General features: G+C 36.6%; 1 protein-coding gene across 6 annotated transcripts in view; it reads left to right on the plus strand.

Annotated features, from left to right (window-relative positions):
* Nucleotides 1-18894, plus strand: part of GAS2L3 (growth arrest specific 2 like 3) — a 37482-nt gene that overhangs the window by 13554 nt on the left and 5034 nt on the right. For all 6 annotated transcript variants that reach the window (XM_061417026.1, XM_061417025.1, XM_061417029.1 and 3 more), the window contains 8 exons: nt 669-770; nt 1300-1347; nt 7344-7512; nt 8884-8999; nt 13611-13752; nt 14897-14960; nt 15613-15751; nt 18239-18346. In XM_061417026.1, coding sequence (XP_061273010.1) covers nt 1324-1347; nt 7344-7512; nt 8884-8999; nt 13611-13752; nt 14897-14960; nt 15613-15751; nt 18239-18346 — 762 coding nt within the window. In that variant the 5' untranslated portion in view covers nt 669-770; nt 1300-1323. The remainder of the gene's footprint in view (nt 1-668; nt 771-1299; nt 1348-7343; nt 7513-8883; nt 9000-13610; nt 13753-14896; nt 14961-15612; nt 15752-18238; nt 18347-18894) is intronic.

Raw genomic sequence — 18894 nt, forward strand, 5'->3', positions numbered from 1 at the left:
AGCTCTTGTCTGATTATGTGGGACTCCTTATTTTAATAGGAGCAGCTTCTCTGCTGCATTTTTTAAAAATGGTCTCGAAAGCTTCTTACTGTGGATCTTTGTTAGGGACAAAGGATTATTTATGCTAAAGGAAAATGTATTCCCCACTGAATTAGCTCGTGGGAAGCATAACAAGCTCATTAGTAATGCTCAATTGTACTTTGGCCTTTTGCTAGGGTAGAGAGAAGGAAAAATGATATCAGGAACATTCTGCTGTTCTTTGACTTCTTACAAAACCAACGTGATGTGTAACATCAGACTTTTCAGATAGGTTTAGCTCCATTTCAGCTTTGGTACCAGAAGTGTTCCTGAGAGGAAAGTGGAATGTGTAGTGGTCACCGTGCCTGAGGTATGTTTGGCATGACTTAGGGGAAGAAAGTCACTTTTCCTGGGAAATGGATAACATTATAGCCATAAGCCATTTCCTATTTTTTTCTAAGAATGTTTTAATGGTGGTTTACAATTAAAAAATAGACCAGTATATTATGCTGCTCTCAGCAATCTAAAAATTCTAGGTTTTATATAGTCTATATTATTCTGAATGTTTTCAAACTCTTTTTTTCCTCTGAAAATATATTAAAGAATTGTATTAATCTAACTTAATTAAAGTTGTATTTTTTTTCTTGTAGATTTCAAGAATAGTACTTGAGAGTTTGAATTCCTGTTCCTTTTGGGTTTTTGGCTTTAACACCTCGTGGAGAAAATAACTTATGAAAAATTATTATAGAAAGGTATTGAGTGTTGTTTCATAGTTAAAATTGATATTTTTTCTTTTTTACCTTATCGTATGGTAGAAGAGGCTTATGGTTTAGCCTCTTGTGAATTTATACGAAGTTTAGATAAACTTACATGATCTCTTTGTAAAGATCAGATGAAAGATACTTTCAGTATCAGTCATTGTGATGTTTGTATTATACTTACAGTGTCTTCACAGGGAGAAATTCTGGGGCATTTTTCATTTAAAACTAAGTTTTATTGTTAATTTTATTTTACTAGGCAGATGCTTTAAGAGTTTCTTTGATATTAGTGCCAGAAACTACATATTAAAGTGTTTCAGGTTTTCCTTTTTCAAATGAGGAGTACTTTTATGAAGAAGCTAGGAGTATGATTGAATTCTCCTATCATCAAATAACTCCAAACAGAAGAAAAAGTATTAGGTTTTCTGTCAAATAGAATAAAGCAGATTCCTTATAAGTTGAGGGTTTGGGGTAATGGAAAAGCTACCATTGTGTTAATATTAATGTTTTGTTTTATTTTCAGAACAGCAGTGTCACTTCAGTATAGATGACCATGCTGCCTGCAATTCAAGTAAGTGGTTTCCTTGGGAAAATATGTATTTGAATTAATGAGATCAGTGTAACAAGATTGCAATAATTAGTAGAGTTATCACAATTTTTTTTATTGTACTAGTTTTTTAAGCATCAAATTTAATAACAGAAATACTCTATTTTTACTTTCTAGTTCTAAAAAGACTTTAAGCATTCATTAATACTGCATATTTGTAAGAATCAAAAGTACCTTTAGGATTGGTGAGTTCATCTTAATTATACTACCCAAGGAAAAGAATTAGAATATTTTGTGATTTTCTTCTCATTAGAATTTAGGATGTGTTTGTAGTTAAAAGAGCGTTCAATGAAAACAAATCAAAGTTTTTAATTTTAGATAATTGTACATGTGTCCTTTAATGCCTGTAAGTAACATGGTATTAAAACTTAAAATTTAAAGTGTGGATTTTTAGTTAGTTTTTTGGTGAGGAGAAGCAAGATGGAAATAATGAGATAAACCAGAATCATCTTGCATTTGAATTTGAATGATTTCCAGAGTTAGTACTTATTCTTATATCCTTTAAAGTTTTCTTTCTTTTGATATACATAGAACATGACTGAATTTTAACTTAAAACTGCCTGGAAGGTCTACTTAGAAAGATGCAAGCAACTGATAATAAAGTTTGCCCTGAAAAGTGAGAATTGTAGCGTCAGTCAGATTCCATGTCTGATTTTAGTTCTGCCACTCTATGAGGTTCTGGCAAGTTATTTTACCTCTCTGAGTTCCCACTTCCTTGCCTCTAAGTGAGGATAATAGCACTTATTTTTTAGGTAGTTGTGAGGAATCAGTGAGATATCATGAGCAAGATGCGTCCTGGAATGTGTTACATACTAGGCACTTAAGAAGTTTGGTTGTATCATTGGTACAACAAAATTACCCAAATGTAAAACTGGAGATTATACCTGTGTCATGAGAGTCTTTTTTTTTTTTTTTAATTAAAAAAGACGACATCAAGATAACAGTGGGTGATAGCCTAGAGAAGATAATTTATCAAATGGTTAAGAACAACTCAGGCTGTGTTGTTGCTTTCTCTCCTCCTGTGCTGTGCAGCTCTGTCTTCCAACTCTACCAGTAAACACTTTCATAGTGTTTTCCTTTTGGGCTTCCCTGATAACTCAGTTGGTAAAGAATCCACCTGCAATGCAGGAGACCCTAGTTCGATTCCTGGGTCAGGAAGATACCCTGGAGAAGGGATAGGCTACCCACTCCAGTATTCTTGGGCTTCCCTTGTGGCTCAGCTGGTAAAGAATCTGCCTGCAATGCGGGAGATTCTTGGGTTGGGAAGATCTCCTGGAGAAGGAAAAGGCTACCCTCTCCAGTATTCTAGCCTGGAGAATTCCATGGAATGTACAATCCATGGGGTCACAGAGTCAGACACGAATGAGCGACTTTCACTTCCCTTTGGGACTTGGCAGTTTATGGCAGTCTCCCAAAAGGTCTTATTTGGGTCCTCTCTAATCCACATTGAGTATGCTCAGAACTTCTTATTTCTAAAAACCATTTTTATCTGAGTATTTACATCTGTCTGTTTTTAACCAGGTCTCTGCATGTCATCAGTTTGATGTTGATTATGTTTTCTTCCTTATTGAGTGCTTTTTATCATTGCACATTGACCATATTTTTCTCATTTCCATCCTGCTGGCCATTAATACTTTCTTGATGAATTTTTTTTTTTCACAGTGTTTTCGTGTAGTTCCATGAACCTTTCTCTCATCTAGATTACACAGATCCACCTCTAGTGATTCTTTTTTAAGAGTACTCTTGGCATCCCTCATGGAAGTTTTTGCTTCTTTCCCTGGTGAATGTGAGAACTTCCTAGGATTTTCACCTCTTTGCTAATTAGACTTTATTATTCCTAAATGCCTTGCAGAGAGGAGGCACCCAGTAGACAGCTGTTTTCAATTTGTTTCTTATTCACTTAATTCATGAAGGTCTTCCTTGCCCCTTTTTATGTCCATGGTTCTGATTAGTAAATAAACTTACAGTCTAAAAATCAGTGAACTATAGCTCCTAATCTTTTTTGGGTCCTAGTCCCTTTTGGGAGAAGGCAATGGCAACCCACTCTAGTACTCTTGCCTGGAAAATCCCATGGACGGAGGAGCCTGGTAGGCTGCGGTCCATGGGGTCGCTAAGAATCGAACACAACTGAGCAACTTCACTTTCACTTTTCACTTTCATGCATTGGAGAAGGAAATGGCAACCCACTCCAGTACTCTTGCCGGGAGAATCCCAGGGTCGGCGGAGCCTGGTGGGCTGCTGTCTATGGGATCGCACAGAGTCGGACACCACTGAAGTGACTTAGCTGCAGCAGCAGCAGCAGCAGCAGCAGTCCCTTTTGAAAACCTGTCAAAAACTATGAACTCTCTCTCTCTCAGAAAAGGATTGTTTGTACATAGGCTTAAATTTTTGCCTAAATGTCAGTTAGGTTAAATCAGTAAGTTGTGTACTGCTTCAAGTTCTTCTGTAGACGGCCTATGGTTAGGAATCTTTGCAATATGACAGTTTTCAGCATGTTTGAGGACAATCTTTATACATGCAGACTTTGTTGTTAACATCTAACTTTTAGCAACATTGATATGCCAATTGATTTACAATGTTGTGTTGGTTTTTGCTGTACAACAATGTGAATCAGTCATAATTATATGTATCCCCTCCCTCTAAAGTCTCCCTCTCCTCCCCACCAATCCCACCCCTCTAGGTCATCATAGAGCACCAGGCTGGGCTCCCTGTGTTATACAGAAGCTCCCCACCATCTGTTTTACACGTGATAGTGTACAGATGTCAGTGCTGCTGTCTCAGCTCAGCCCACCCTCACCTTCCCTGGCTGTGTCCATAGGTCTGTTCTCTACTAGGTTCATCAGCACTATCTTTTCCCCCTAGATTCCATATATATGCATTAATATATGATACTTGTTTTTCTCTGACTTACTTCGTCTGTGTAAGAGGTTCTAGGTTTACCCACCTCACTGCAACTGACTCAAATTCATTCCTTTTTATCAACCCAGGTTTTTATAGTTTTCTGTTTGCAATGATAGGAATATTCAAGTACTCGTCTCCCTAATATGGCAAGAAATTAAGAATGACTTTTGTTAATTTTAACTTCTCCATTTTTGCACATGATTTTTTCGAGACCACCTTCCTAGCTAATACCCATTTTTCTTTGACAAACATTCACATCTTCTCTGACTTTTGTCAGCTCAGTTGAACGACAAATAACATTGTATTGACTATAAAATACCATTGATTGTAAGATGCATCTTGATTTTGATGGTGCAAAAAGTCATTTGCTAGTATCCCTCAGTTTTTCAGCTAATATTTTTGGTTGCATATCATGTGCTAGGTCTTATACTGAATCCTGGGATTACAAACAGAAACAAGATGTGCTTATGAAGGGAAGATTTAGATATTAAATTGCTGCTATACTCCCTTTGAAATAATTCTAAGAGAATTTGGGGAAATAAACAAAATCCTTTTCCTAAAACTTTATAGGATCCTCATGTATTTTCCTGAACCACTGCCCCTCAAATAATTTTGTTTCTCTTTGTCTTTGGGTACTTTTAAGTTTTGCGGCTCCTGCTTGCCTCTGGTGGTATATATTCCTTGTCTTTCTTTGCCTTTGGAATTTGTAAAAAATGTGTTTATTTCTTACTACAGCAGATTGGAATGGGCTCTTTATTTTCCTCCAGGTTTGTCTAGACTAACAATGGTGTTGATATAGCTTTTAATTTGATATAGTTAAGACTTGCCTCAAATAAACTTCAGTGAGTTTAATATATTTTAGGAAATTATCTGCTTTTAAAAATCAAGAAAGAACTAGATTCCCTTGATGTTACCTATATTTATGCCTCTTTTTTAGAAAACTTAAAAAATTTTTTACTTAAAAGCAATCACAGACCTACAACTAATTGTTAAGTGCTGAACCGTTTGAAAATAGGTTGCAGATCTTGTGCCCCCTTACTTCCAAACCTCAGTAGTATATTTCTCATGTGCAAGGACTTCCTGCTGTAAAACCACCATGAAATCATCAGAGTCAGGATGTTGACTGACTTGGTGCAGTTGGTGCAGTACTGCCGTCTAATATTCAGACCACTTTCAAATACTGCCAGTTGTCCAATAGTGTCCAGTTCAGAATCACATGTTGCGTTTAGTTGTCGTGTCCCTTCTTCTCTATCAGTCCAGAGCAGTATCTCAGTCTTTGCTTTAATGACCTTGACACTTTTGAATATTATAGACCAATTATTTTGTAGAATGTCCCTCAATTTAGATTTACCTGATATTTCTCGTGATTAGATTGAGGTTATGCATCCTGGCAGGGATATCACAGAGGGATGCTGTTTCATCTCACTACATCCCATCAAGTGGCATACGATTTTGATTTGTCCCATTATTGATCATATTCACTTGTGTCACTCAGTTCAGTTGCTGCCTGATAAGTTTCTCAACTGTGAAATTACTCTTTCTTTCTTTGTAATAAGTATTTCTGTGGAAGTTCTTTGAAACTATATGAAAATCTCATCCCTCATCAGAATTCCAGTTTATTCATTTATTTGTAACTGTGTGAACTCAGAGTTGTCCATTTTGTTCAGTATGTTATAATTCCCTTACATCATTATTTTGATGCTCAAATTGTTGTTAATTTAGCCAGCAGAAGTCCCTTCAAGTTGACTTCTGGGTCCTTTTGCATGTCTCCATCATTCTTTAAGTACTTCTTTGCTTTCTGGTAAAAGATACTCCATTCGTACACCATAGAGTTCATTCTAATTTTCTCTCAGTCCATAGTTATACCTCTCTTTTTTGGCAGGAAGAAACCTGGCTCCAACTTGATAAATCCTCATGTCTCCCATCGTTACTGCCACCTCTCCCTAAGTTGATGCCCCTCTCAGCTCAGCTGGGTTCTGACACCCTGTACTGGGACGTTCCCCCACTGTCCCCAGTGGACACCCTCCTTACCTTGCCTGGGGTCTGACCCTGTGCTTGGGGCTGTACCCATGTGTAGTAGATACCCTGTCACCTCACTCGAGCTCTTATCCTCTGTTTCTCCCCTCCTGTGAGAACTCCTTCACCACTTGGACTCTGATACCCTTTCCTCAATTGAAATTTAGCACAGTCTTTTCTCTCAATAATTCTATATTAAAAGTACATCTAATTGTATTTCAAAATTTGCAAGTGTTGGTTTGATAGCATGTTTATGTCAGTTTTTATTTTAAACCAGGGGTTGACCAGTTAGTAAATATTTTTGACTTTGTGAGTTGGTAGGCAAAATTGAAGCTATTATGTAGGTGCTTATATAACTACCATTTTAAAAGGTAAAAATCATTTTTAGCTTGTGGGCCTTGCAATAGCAGGTGATGGACCAGATTATATAGGTTTTTTAGATAACACTGTTGTTAGGATTTAAAGTTTATAAAATGCCATCTGTGCACTCATTCATTTATTTGTCCATTATTCAACAAATATTCTTAGGCCCACAAGTGTGTTAGTCGCTCAGTCATGTCCAATTCTTTACGACCCCATGGACTGCAGCCTGCCAGGTTCCTCTGTCCATAGAATTCTCCAGGCAAGACTTCCCTTCTCCAGGGGATCTTCCCAACCCAGAGATCAAACTCAGGTCTTCTACATTCTACAAAGATGTATTATTAACTCAATTTACAACCAAGATGCTGAGACTCTGGTCAGGTAACTCGTTAAACTTACTCAGCTAACAAGTGAAAGAAAAATAATTATGTGTTAACTTTTATCCCCTTGATTTGACAGTAGAATCCATTAGTTAGAGATTCACTTACATTTGTCACAGAATTAAATATGGAAAGTAAGTCAAGTATCTAGACTAATAGTTTGCTTCTAGTTTGTTAACTTTCTCTGAGCTGCTGCAGCTCTGTATACATGTATATTAAATATAGTCTATGATTCATTATTTAAATAAACATTGGAATCCTGACTTTTAACCAGTTGCACCGATTGGTTGATGTTTTCTCTAGGTGTGGTTTGGAGAAGACCTGCCTCTAAGTCCACGGAGTCCTCTGACCCCCAGACACGGGCCAGGTTTGGCTGATGTTTGTCAGTATGATGAGTGGATAGCTGTGAGGCATGAGGCCACCCTGTTGCCCATGCAAGAAGACCTGTCAATCTGGTTAAATGGTTTATTAGGTAAGGCTTTCAAAGATACTCAAAATTATGTTGTCTTACCCAGTAAATGTTTATTGAGAATCTTACTCTTTGTCAAGGAATCATTGTTCCAGAGGTTGGGGATCCTCTAGTGAAGGAAATATTTGATGTCCTTATTTTCACCAAACTTACATTCTATTTTACAGAAGACATTCTGGTTCACTCTGACCCCCAGGGCTTGAATAGTAAGCAAGTTTGAGGCTTAATGGTAGAGGTCAAGTAGTAAAAGCTGTGAATAATCAATGTTTTCATTTTTAATATTAAAAAAAAATTTAAGTGTATTGGTCTAATTTGGGAGTCTATATTTCATTGATTTTTTTCCTCCTTAAACTTGTGTAAAGCATGAGATTTCTGGGTGGAATATATGCTGTAATTAAAATGATTTCTGTTTCCCTGGTGGCTCAGCTGGTGAAGAATCCAGCTGTAATGTGGGAGACCTGAGTTTGATCCCTAGGTTGGGAAGATCTCCTGAAGAAGGGAACGGCTACCCACTCCAGTATTCTGGCCTGGAGAATTCCATGGACTGTACCATCCATGGGGTTGCAAAGAGCTGGACACAACTGAGCAACTTTGACTTCACTTCTGTTTCTGAAGCTCTGAGGGGCACGGGGATATGAAAGCCAGGAGGAAGTGTTGGGATGGGGAATACATGGCATCTTACTTCTTTACTCAGAGGGTATGAGTGCTCTGAACTTGACCCCCGGGGGCAGGGGGTGGGGGAAATCTCTTTTAAATAACAGAATTTTGTGTAGCCTTCCAAAGTTTTCATGAAAAGGTATACATACATCTCATCTATGGTCTTTCAAGATTATTAAACATACACTGAACACTCAATCTAAAGATCTCATATCAGTTTGAAGATTTGGATAATTTTTTTGAAGTTTATTATGTAATAATGCTTCCAAAAAGAGGATTTTAGAGGTGGAAAGCTGGTATTTCCTGAATGCTTGTTATGTTGCTGTTTCATTTTTAAATTGCAACAAAGTCCATCTTATAGAGAATCTTTCCTGTGCATGCAGCTGTAATGTGCAGTGAATCAAAACTGAATAGTGAATATTGAAATATAAAACACTTCAATGTTTTTAAATGAAATACAGTAGATGTCATTTTATTTTTTCTGTGCTTGTGCTTCTATACCACAGATATTTTTGTTTCATTCCACTTTCACTTAATTTGAAAGATAATTCACTTATCTGCTGTTTTAACTGTAATGTCTAAGAGTGAATACCTTGGATCTGATCTAGTGTTTGTCTAGTGTTTCAGCTATAATCTGATTACATTTAATTAAATTTTAGCCATATTGTTTGAATTTACCATTTCTGGAAGAATCTTAGCTTTGAAATATGTTCTTAGGTATTGAAGTTAAGGCCGAAAGGCTATTGGAAGAACTTGATAATGGAGTGCTGTTATGCCAACTGATTGATGTTCTTCAAAACATGGTGAAAACATGCAACTCTGAAGAACCTGTGGTAAGAAAATGTTTGACAGTAGTGATTTTGTACTTTGGTACATATTGATTTGTTTATGGACACTTTTTATTTCTACAAGATTATAAACTTCCACCTCAACTATATGTAAATCTTGGATAATTTACTTAATATTTTTGAGCATCCGAAAAAAAATTCTCACTTGTAAAATGGAGATATTAACATTTACTTTATAGAATATAGTTTCGAGGAGTCAGCAAAATTAAATGAGATAGTATAGAGATAGTGGTTAGCTTAGTGCCTGGTGTATAGTAAATATGCAATAGCTAGCTCCGCCTGAGAATAACAGTACCTTCCTTATAGGATTACTGTAAGAGTTAAATGAAAAAAGAGGTTATGATGGTTCCTGGCACACAGTTAAGAGCTATCGTCGTCATCATCTTTTTATTCCTTATATACTATCTTGGTGGTAAATTCTATAAGTATTGGTTGAATGAATAAACTTTTCTTAGACAGTTTTCCTCCATTGACCATGAGGTTGTGATTTGAAGTAGATAAGGTTTCCTCTCTTTTTATCAAATATGGATGTTTTCATTCATGGGATGTGATGTTTGTGAGTGTGGGTTCTAAGCATGAGCCTAGTGCTGGTAGAAATATAAAGTAGAACCATCTTTCTGGGAGAAAATAGGTAATATATATCACCTTGAAAATAAAGCATATTGTTTGCTATGTAACATAATTCTAATTCCAGGAATTTATTCTAAAAAAATAACCACAAATTCACAGGAACTATTGTGCAAAAAAAATTTAAGAACAACCTAAATGCTCTTCAGTAAAGAAGTTGTTTAAAATTAATTATGGTACCTAAATAGTAGAATATTATCTGTTCATTAGAAATGACTATTTACCCTCAAGGATGCCTGCAACCTGTCATTAAGTGTGCATATGCGCTTACACAAATCAGACTACAGAACAGTGTGTTCATGCAGCAGTATGTAGGGATACATATGCTTGTGTACAGAGATGTCTTACTGAAATGTGCATGAGATTTCAGTTGCTACTAACCATCTTTGAATTTGGCAGTGTTGTTTGATTTTTTAATATACATATATAATTAGAAAAACTCAGAAAGTTATTTTAACTCTGGAAAATAATAGCAACAGGAAGGAAATATAAGGAACTGGTAATAGTGGTTATCTCCAGGGAGTGGAAGGAACTGAGGGGTAGCGGTGGCAGAAAGACATACCCTACTATGCCTGCTGCATTTGAAAAAACCTTATACATGAATTTCTTATTTCAAGTAAAAATTTAAGACAAAACTAGAAACTGCTCAGCATCAGCAGGATTATTTGGTCCAGATAGTAAAAGTAAAAACATAGGATTCTGTACAACTTAGATCATCGATTTTCAAAGATCTTGAATTAAGAATGGGCTACTATTTCATTGGTGAAGTTCTCCTCAAGAAACTCAGAACTGTATTTGTAAATCTGCAAATAAGGAAGTAAGCAAAAATATGTCAGTCTGTAAGCCTTTAACAGCAATAATTTTGTGTTTGTATTTATGTTTGAGGAGATGTACTATAAAGATGTGCTTTGGAATTCTCATGTCATTCTTAAAACCTTCTAGAACTAACACCCCAAAAGATGTCCTTTTCATTATAGGAGACTGGAACGCAAAAGTAGGAAGTCAAGAAACACCTGGAGTAACAGGAAAATTTGGCCTTGGAGCACAGAATGAGAAGGGCAAAGGCTCATAGAGTTTGCCAAGAGAATGCTCAGGTCATGGCAAACAACCTCTTCCAACAACACCAGAGAAGACTCTACACATGGACATCACCAGATGGTCAACACCGAAATCAGATTGATTATATTCTTTGCAGCCAAAGATGGAGAAGCTCTGTACAGTCAGCAAAAACAAGACCTGTAGCTGACTGTGGCTCATATCATGAACTTCTTATGAACTCCTTATTGCCAAATTCAAACTTAAATTGAAGAAAGTAGGGAAAACCACTAGACCATTCAGGTATGACCTGAATCAAATCGGTTATGATTGTACAGTGGAAGTGACAAATAGATTCAGGGCATTAGATCTGATAGAGTGCCTGAAGAACTATGGACGGAGGTTCATGACATTGTTCAAGAGGCAGTGATCAAGACCATCCCCAAGAAAAAGAAATGCAGCAAGGCAAAATGGTTGTCTGAGGAGGCCTTACAAACAGCTATGAAAAGAAGAGAAGCGAAAGGCAAAGGAGAAAAGAAAAGATATACACATTTGAATGCAGAGCTCCAAAAAATAGCAAGGAGAGATAAGACTTCCTCAGTGATCAATGCAAAGAAATAGAGGAAAACAATAGAATGGTAAAGACTAGAAATCTCTTGAAGAAAATTAGAAATACCAAGGGAACTTTTCATGCAAAGATGGGCACAATAAAGGACAGAGATGGTATGGATCTAACAGAAGCAGAAGAGATTAAGAAGAGGTGGCAAGAATACACAGAAGAACTATACAAAAGAGATCTTCATGACCCAGATAATCACCATGGGTGATCACTCACCTAGAGCCAGACATCCTGGAATGTGAAGTCAAGTGGGCCTTAGGAACCATCACAATGAACAAAGCTAATGGAGGTGATGGAATTCTAGTTGAGCTATTTCAAATCCTGGAAGATGATGCTGTGAAAGTGCTGCACTCAATATGCCAGCAAATTTGGAAAACTCAGCAGTGGCCACAGGACAGAAAAGGTCAGTTTTCATTCCAATCCCAAAGAGAGGAAATGCCAAAGAATGCTCAAACTACCACACAGTTGCACTCATTTCATACACTAGCAAAGTAATGCTCAAAATTGTCCAAGCCAGACTTCAACAGTATGTGAACCATGAACTTCCAGATGTTCAAGCTGGATTTAGAAAAGGCAGAGGAACCAGAGATCAAATTGCCAACATCCGCTGGATCATGGAAAGAGCAAGAGGGTTCCAGAAAAACATCTACTTTTGGTTTATTGACTATGCCAAAGCCTTTGACCGTGTGAATCACAAAAAACTGTGGAAAATTCTGAAAGAGATGAAATACCAGACCACCTGACCTGCCTCCTGAGAAATCTGTATGCAAGCCAGGAAGCAACAGTTAGAACTAGACGTGGAACAATGGACTGGTTCCAAATTGGGAAAGGAGTACATCTAGGCTGTTTATTCGGAGAAGGCCATGGCACCCCACTCCAGTACTTTTGCCTGGAAAATCTCATGGGCAGAGGAGCCTGGTAGGCTGCAGTCCATGGGGTCGCTAAGAGTCAGACACGACTGAACGACTTCACTTTCACTTTTCACTTTCATGCATTGGAGAAGGAAATGGCAACCCAGTCCAGTGTTCTTGCCTGGAGAATCCCAGGGACGGTGGAGCCTGATGGGCTGCCATCTCGGGTCGCATAGAGTCGGACACAACTGAAGCGACTTAGCAGCAGCAGCAGGCTGTTTATTGTCACCCTGCTTATTTAACTTATATGCAGAGTACATCATGAGAAATGCTGGACTGGATGAAGCACAAGCTGGAATCAAGATTGCTGGGAGAAATATCAATAATCTCAGATATGCAGATGACACCACGCTTATGGCAGAAAGTGAAGAACAACTAAAGAGCCTTTTGATAAAAGTGGAAGAGGAGAGTGAAAAATTTGGCTTAAAACTCAACATTCCGAAAAGTAAGATCATGGCATCCAGTCCCATCACTTCATGGCAAATAGATGGGGAAACAGTGAAAACAGTGGAAAACTATTTTGGGGGGCTCCAAAATCATTGTAGATGGTGACTGCAGTCATAAAATTAAAAAGCAGAGACATTACTTTACCAACAAAGGTCCATCTAGTCAAAGCTATGGTTTTTCCAGTAGTCATGTATGGATGTGGGAGTTGGACTATAAAGAAAGCTGAGCGCCAAAGCATTGATACTTTTGAACTGTGGCGTTGGAGAAGGCTCTTGAGAGTCCCTTGGACTGCCAGGAGATCCAACCAGTCCATCCTAAAGGAAATCAGTCCTGAATATTCATTGGAAGGACTGATGCTGAAGCTGAAACTCCAATACTTTGGCCACCTCATGTGAAGAACTGACTCATTGGAAAAGATCCTGATGCTGGGAAAGATTGAAGGCATGGGGGAGAAGTGGACGACAGAGGATCAGATGGTTGGATGGCATCACCAACTCAATGGAGATGAGTTTGAGTCAACTCTGAGAGTTGCTGATGGACAGGGTGCCTGGCATGCTACAGTCCATGGGGTCACAACGAGTCAGACATGACTGAGTGACTGAACTGAACTGCTAATTTTGACCAGATTGTTTTCCTAGAAATGACTTTGTAGAATATATTGGGTTGGCCAAAAAGTTCATTTGAGTTTTTCTGTACCATCTTATGGAAAACCCCAAACAAACCTTTTGGCCAACTCAATACTTATTAAATAAAGTAAAATGGCAATACTTATTAAATGAAGCAAAATAAAGCAAAAATAATTTTTGAAGATGCATTTCTACCTAGTGCTATATAATCTTTAGCTATCTTCAAGGGACTAAACATTTATTAATGCCCATTTTAATACCCATATTAAAATGGATATCTAATGAAAATATTCTTGATACCTGTTTGAAATTATTCTTTTGTCTTTTCCAGAATTTTCCAATGAGAAAAGTGCCCTGTAAGAAAGATGCTGCATCTGGTTCATTCTTTGCTAGAGACAATACTGCTAACTTCCTTCACTGGTGCAGGCACATTGGGGTTGATGAGACTTACCTCTTTGAATCTGAAGGTTTAGGTAAATGTTGTAGTCATATTTAATGTTTAATAGGATATTTTTGAGGTTTCCCTGGTGGCTCAGACGGTAAAGTGTCTGCCTTCAATATGGGAGACCTGGGTTCGATCCCTGGGTGTGGAAGATCCTCTGGAGAAAGAAATAGCCAACCCACTCCAGTACTCTTGCCTGGAAAATTCCATGGACAGAGGAGCCTTGTAGGCTATAGTCTATGGGGTCACAAAGAGTCAGACCGACTGAGTGACTTCACTTCTTCTTCAAATGATCTTGATGATCTTCTCTGGTTCCTTTAGTCTGGCCTCAGGTGACCATATCCAGTGATACTGACATCTTCTGTTTGTTGGGTTTTAACAAACATATTTTAACAACAAGGGTATTTTTGGAGAAGGAAATGGCAACCCACTCCAGTGTTCTTGCCTGGAGAATCCCAGGGACAGCGGAGCCTGGTGGGCTGCCATCTATGGGGTCGCACAGAGTCGGACACGACTGAAATGACTTAGCAGCAGCAGCAGCAGGATATTTTTGTATGCCTCACTTCTAGTTTTTCTTTCCAAATAAGAACTCAAATGCCACATCTCATTTTCCTAGAAAAAATTTATGTTCTAAATAGATGTGAAACAATCGGAGAATCAGATTCCAAATCAAATACATGATTAAACTTTTCATTTATAGTTATAAATCCTATATATCTAGAATGGCCTAGACAGACTTTACTTCCTAAATGAGTTGGCTGTGGGAAAGTTCTGGACTAATGCTTATTAACTAATTAATGTTTTAATCAAGAATTACTCAACAAAGTCTAAATTACTGGTAATCTCTCTTTGACCATATAATTACAGAAATAACAGAAGGTCAAATGATGCACACTCATGGTGTTTAGATTTACCTCATAAACAGAAGCTGCCAACTTGGTTATCTAAATGAATTAATGTTTTTGACAATTCATTTTAAAAAGTCATGCTGTACTGGAGAATTATTGATTTTTTTCTCATTTCGTTTAATTCAACGGAAGCGTCTCTGCAGTGACCAAACTGAAAGCTATCTAAGATTTTTACTTGACTGTCTGTATATTCCCTCAAAGTATTTGTGTATGTATAATTGCCTGTTTAATTTGCCCCTTAAAATATGTGGTCTTATTTTTTCACAGTTTTGCACAAAGATCCAAGACAGGTGTATCTTTGTCTTCTTGAAATTGGTCGAATTGTCTCAAGGTATGTATTCCACAATATTTCAGGCTTGTGCAAAGTCATAAAGATGTTTTAGGCTACTTTATTTTATCTAGGATACTATTTTCTCTAAGTGAAAATAATTTTTAATTGGAATAAAGTAACTTATTTTTTTTTCTTTCTTTTTGTTCCTTAAGTAACTGTTCACATGAGCTGTGTCAACATTTGCTTGTTCATATAGCTTGCCTTTATTTAATATTAAACTATAAGAGTGGGCACTTAGATTTTTTTAGGTTAAGAGTAGAATAAGAGCATGCAACCTTTAAGCAGTTCAAAGTGAGGCAAGTCCTTTGAATACAAAGAGGGTTTGATAAGAAGGCCAAGGTTTGGTATTCTCCATACCTAGTTCAATTCTATCTTCACTCATGAGCTGATTTTTAAAGGTACCTTTAGGATCCCAGATTGAATATTGGGAGCATTCAGTAACCCAAATACATATGCTGTGGTGTAAAGGTGATAATCTGAATTTTTGGCAGTCTAAGAGACATTAAAAAGCATTTCCAGATGTTCCGATGAAACTATTGGTGGAAGAGTCATACGGACTTTATTTAAAATTAAAAGAAACCTGTTGTGATATACATGTAAGTACTTGCCTCAGACTTCACTTGATTGATGAGATCTCATAATTGATTTTCAGATATGGGGTTGAGCCACCAGTATTAGTAAAACTTGAGAAAGAAATTGAACTAGAAGAGACTTTACTTAATACTTCTGGGCCTGAAGATTCCATCAGCATTCCAAAATCGTGTTGTCAGCATGAAGAGCTGCACGAAGCTGTAAGTAACTGTCACACTTTCTTTCAACTGTGATGCGTCAGTCTCATAATTTGCCAGAAGTGTTCCTCTTTCATTTTTAGTGTAATTGAAAAGGGGAAAAAAACATAGCACAAATTTAAGTGTTTATTGCACTGTTATTTGTAAGGGTGAAAAATTGGAAGCAATATAAATACTCTCAAATTGGACATTGGTTAGGTAAATTAGGATTCATTATCTTTACAGAATAATCATTTTATGTGATCATTATGAAGACCATATAGCAATAAGAAAAATGTTTATTTTGTATAAAGTATGTATCAGAACAAGGAGAATGAAAATAATGGATGTTAAGGTAGAGACTTCACAGATGATTTTAATTTCTTTAGCTATTTAATGTTAAAATGTTAGTTATGCAATAGATTAAAACCAGAGGAGAACATTTTTTTTAGTCACAGTATTTACTATTTCACTTAAATTCACCACCTTATTTATATTGTGGGTTAGTGCTAATTTGTACTGCTGAATATAAGTGGAGTTTGGTATTTTGAACAAAGAAAATAAGTGACCTTTAGTCTTGTTATGAAAACTAAAAGAAAACACATTTCTTGAAACCTGTATGTGCTGTATGAATATATTCAATGTCCACCTATACATACGTGATCTGCCAAGATCTTACGATCATGTCTAAAATAGGGAGCAATTATTATCTGATTCATTTTTTTGAGTGCTGTGAAGAAGTATAGAACTGCAGTTCTGTGTACCTAAGAAACTTTAATGGATAGAAAATAATGACTGAAATAATTACCTCCTTTCAAATTACTTTTTTATCTGATTTATAAATGGTTTAAATAATTATAAATCCTTTCCCCAAGTTCAGATTATTTTTAGCTATCCTTTGATGTGGTATGTATGTGTGTGTATGAATGTGTGTACATATACATGCACACATATACCCAGGCTGTCAACAAGATGAACTTGATTGAATGGCATATGAAAATCAGTTCTGTTTATAATCATGCTATTTTGTTAAATGAATGATGTTGAGAGATAAATCCAGACACTTCTGATTGGGCCCCAGATGAATCCGTAAGTGTCATCTTGGGTAGATAATTAAGACAGTCATAAATTTCTGTTAGTGCTCAGCTACACTGAGTATATCTGAAGAGACTTTCTTTAATATCATGTCTGTATTCAGTTAACTGAATTTGTTTAGATATACTCTGTATGACAAGTAGTTGAGAAAAATAAACACGGTCTTGATTTTTCAAAAGTGTCATTTTAGGAGAACAAAATATTTTCCATAGTGGCTGATATGTGACTTTTTTTCAAGTCATACATATCTCAGGAAATATTTTCATTGAGTCAATTCATTTTAATTTCCATGTTTTGAATATAGAATTCCTAAATTTTTATTTCAGTTTTTACCATTTGTAAGATATTTACTGTAGCTAAAAATTCTGTAAACCCCTTGAGAAGTAGAGGTAGTTCAACTCATCTCCATAGCAGACTATTTGAAACAAAGCAAGTATTTTTAGAAAAATGTCTCTTGAGTTGAAATTTTTAGAATTTACCCTGTCTTAGGTGAATAGACATAAATACGTATATGTGTATTTTAACAGTAACTTTGGAACATATCTGAATATTCCCCCATAGTATTACTGTAGCATAGCATTAGGGGGCAAGTGAAAATTCTAGGTTAAACTTTATCTGACATGTATGTGTGTGTGTATGTGTGTGTATATATATATATATATATACACATAAGCATACTTTTTAATTCTTTATTCTGTTGGCTTTCTTGGCTTTAAATTTTGTTGTTGTGGTTTAGTCACTCAGTTGTGTTTGGCTCTTTGTGACTCCATGGACTGTAGCCCACCAATCTCCTCTGTCCATGAGATTTCCCAGGCAGGAATCCTGAAGTGGGTTGCCAATTCCTTCTCCCTGACTTGACATATGTTAATTCAGGTCTTAAAACAATTCAAGCTTAGTCATGAACTCATACATTTCTTACGATCTAATGAATGTGTTTTGAATTGACTTCACTGTGTGCACATTCACAAACCTTTTCTGGTGATCAGTGACTACACAATGAGTCTGGCTACACTTGGGCAGAGAGCGAGAGAGAGACTCAATACTTCATCACTGCTAACTTTTATTAGATTAGTGAATGTCTCAGATGGTAAAGAATCTGCCTGCAATGCAGGAGACCCAGGTTTGATCCCTGGGCTGGGAAAATCCCCTGGTGAAGGAAATGGCAACCCATTCTAGTATGCATGCCTGGAGAATTCCATAGACAGAGGAGCCTGGAAGGCCACAGTCCATGGGGTAGCAAAGAGTCAGACATGACTGAGCTACTAACACACTCAGAAGATTAGAGATAATAGTTGAACTGTCTTTAAATTTTTATCTTTGAGTTTGATTTTTCCCAGCTATCAAATAACCTTACATTTTAATGTTAAAGTAGTTTTGGCATAAGTCTTAAATCTTTTTATTTATTTTTAATCTTAGGTTAAGCACATTGCTGAAGACCCTCCTTGTAGTTGTTCTCATCGGTTTTCTATTGAATACTTATCTGAAGGACGATATCGACTAGGAGATAAAATACTTTTTATAAGAGTAAGTCCACCATTTACATCCTATCACACTCAGATCTTTTTTAAAAATTAATTCTCATTAAAGTATAGTTGATTTACAATGTTGTGTTAGTTTCTGCTGTACAGCAAAGTGCATCAGTTATACGCATACATATATCCACTCTTTTTTTAAGATTCTGTTCCCATATAGGACATTAGAGAGCATTGAGTAGAGTCCCTGTGCTATGTAGTAGGTTCTTATTAATCTATTTTTATATATAGTAGCCTATATATATGTCAGTTCCAATATCCCAATTTATACCCCCACCCCTCCCCACGTTCAGATCTTGTTTTGAGCAACTAACCATAGGGATAGCTAAGACTATTTAGACTTTGGATATAATTGGGGGAAAAAATATCTTTGAATACCTCAGATAACTTATTTCATTTTCAGACTTCCTAAGAAGGAATAGTTTTCTATCATAAGAAGAAAGAAACAAAATCAGAACATCTAATAAGATTAAATGTCAGTAAGAAGAAAAATAAATAGAAATATTGTAGTTGATAATAACATAAGACTTTGAGTTTTAA

Source organism: Bos javanicus, chromosome 5, assembly GCF_032452875.1.
Source record: "Bos javanicus breed banteng chromosome 5, ARS-OSU_banteng_1.0, whole genome shotgun sequence".
Classification (NCBI taxonomy): Eukaryota; Metazoa; Chordata; class Mammalia; order Artiodactyla; family Bovidae; genus Bos; species Bos javanicus.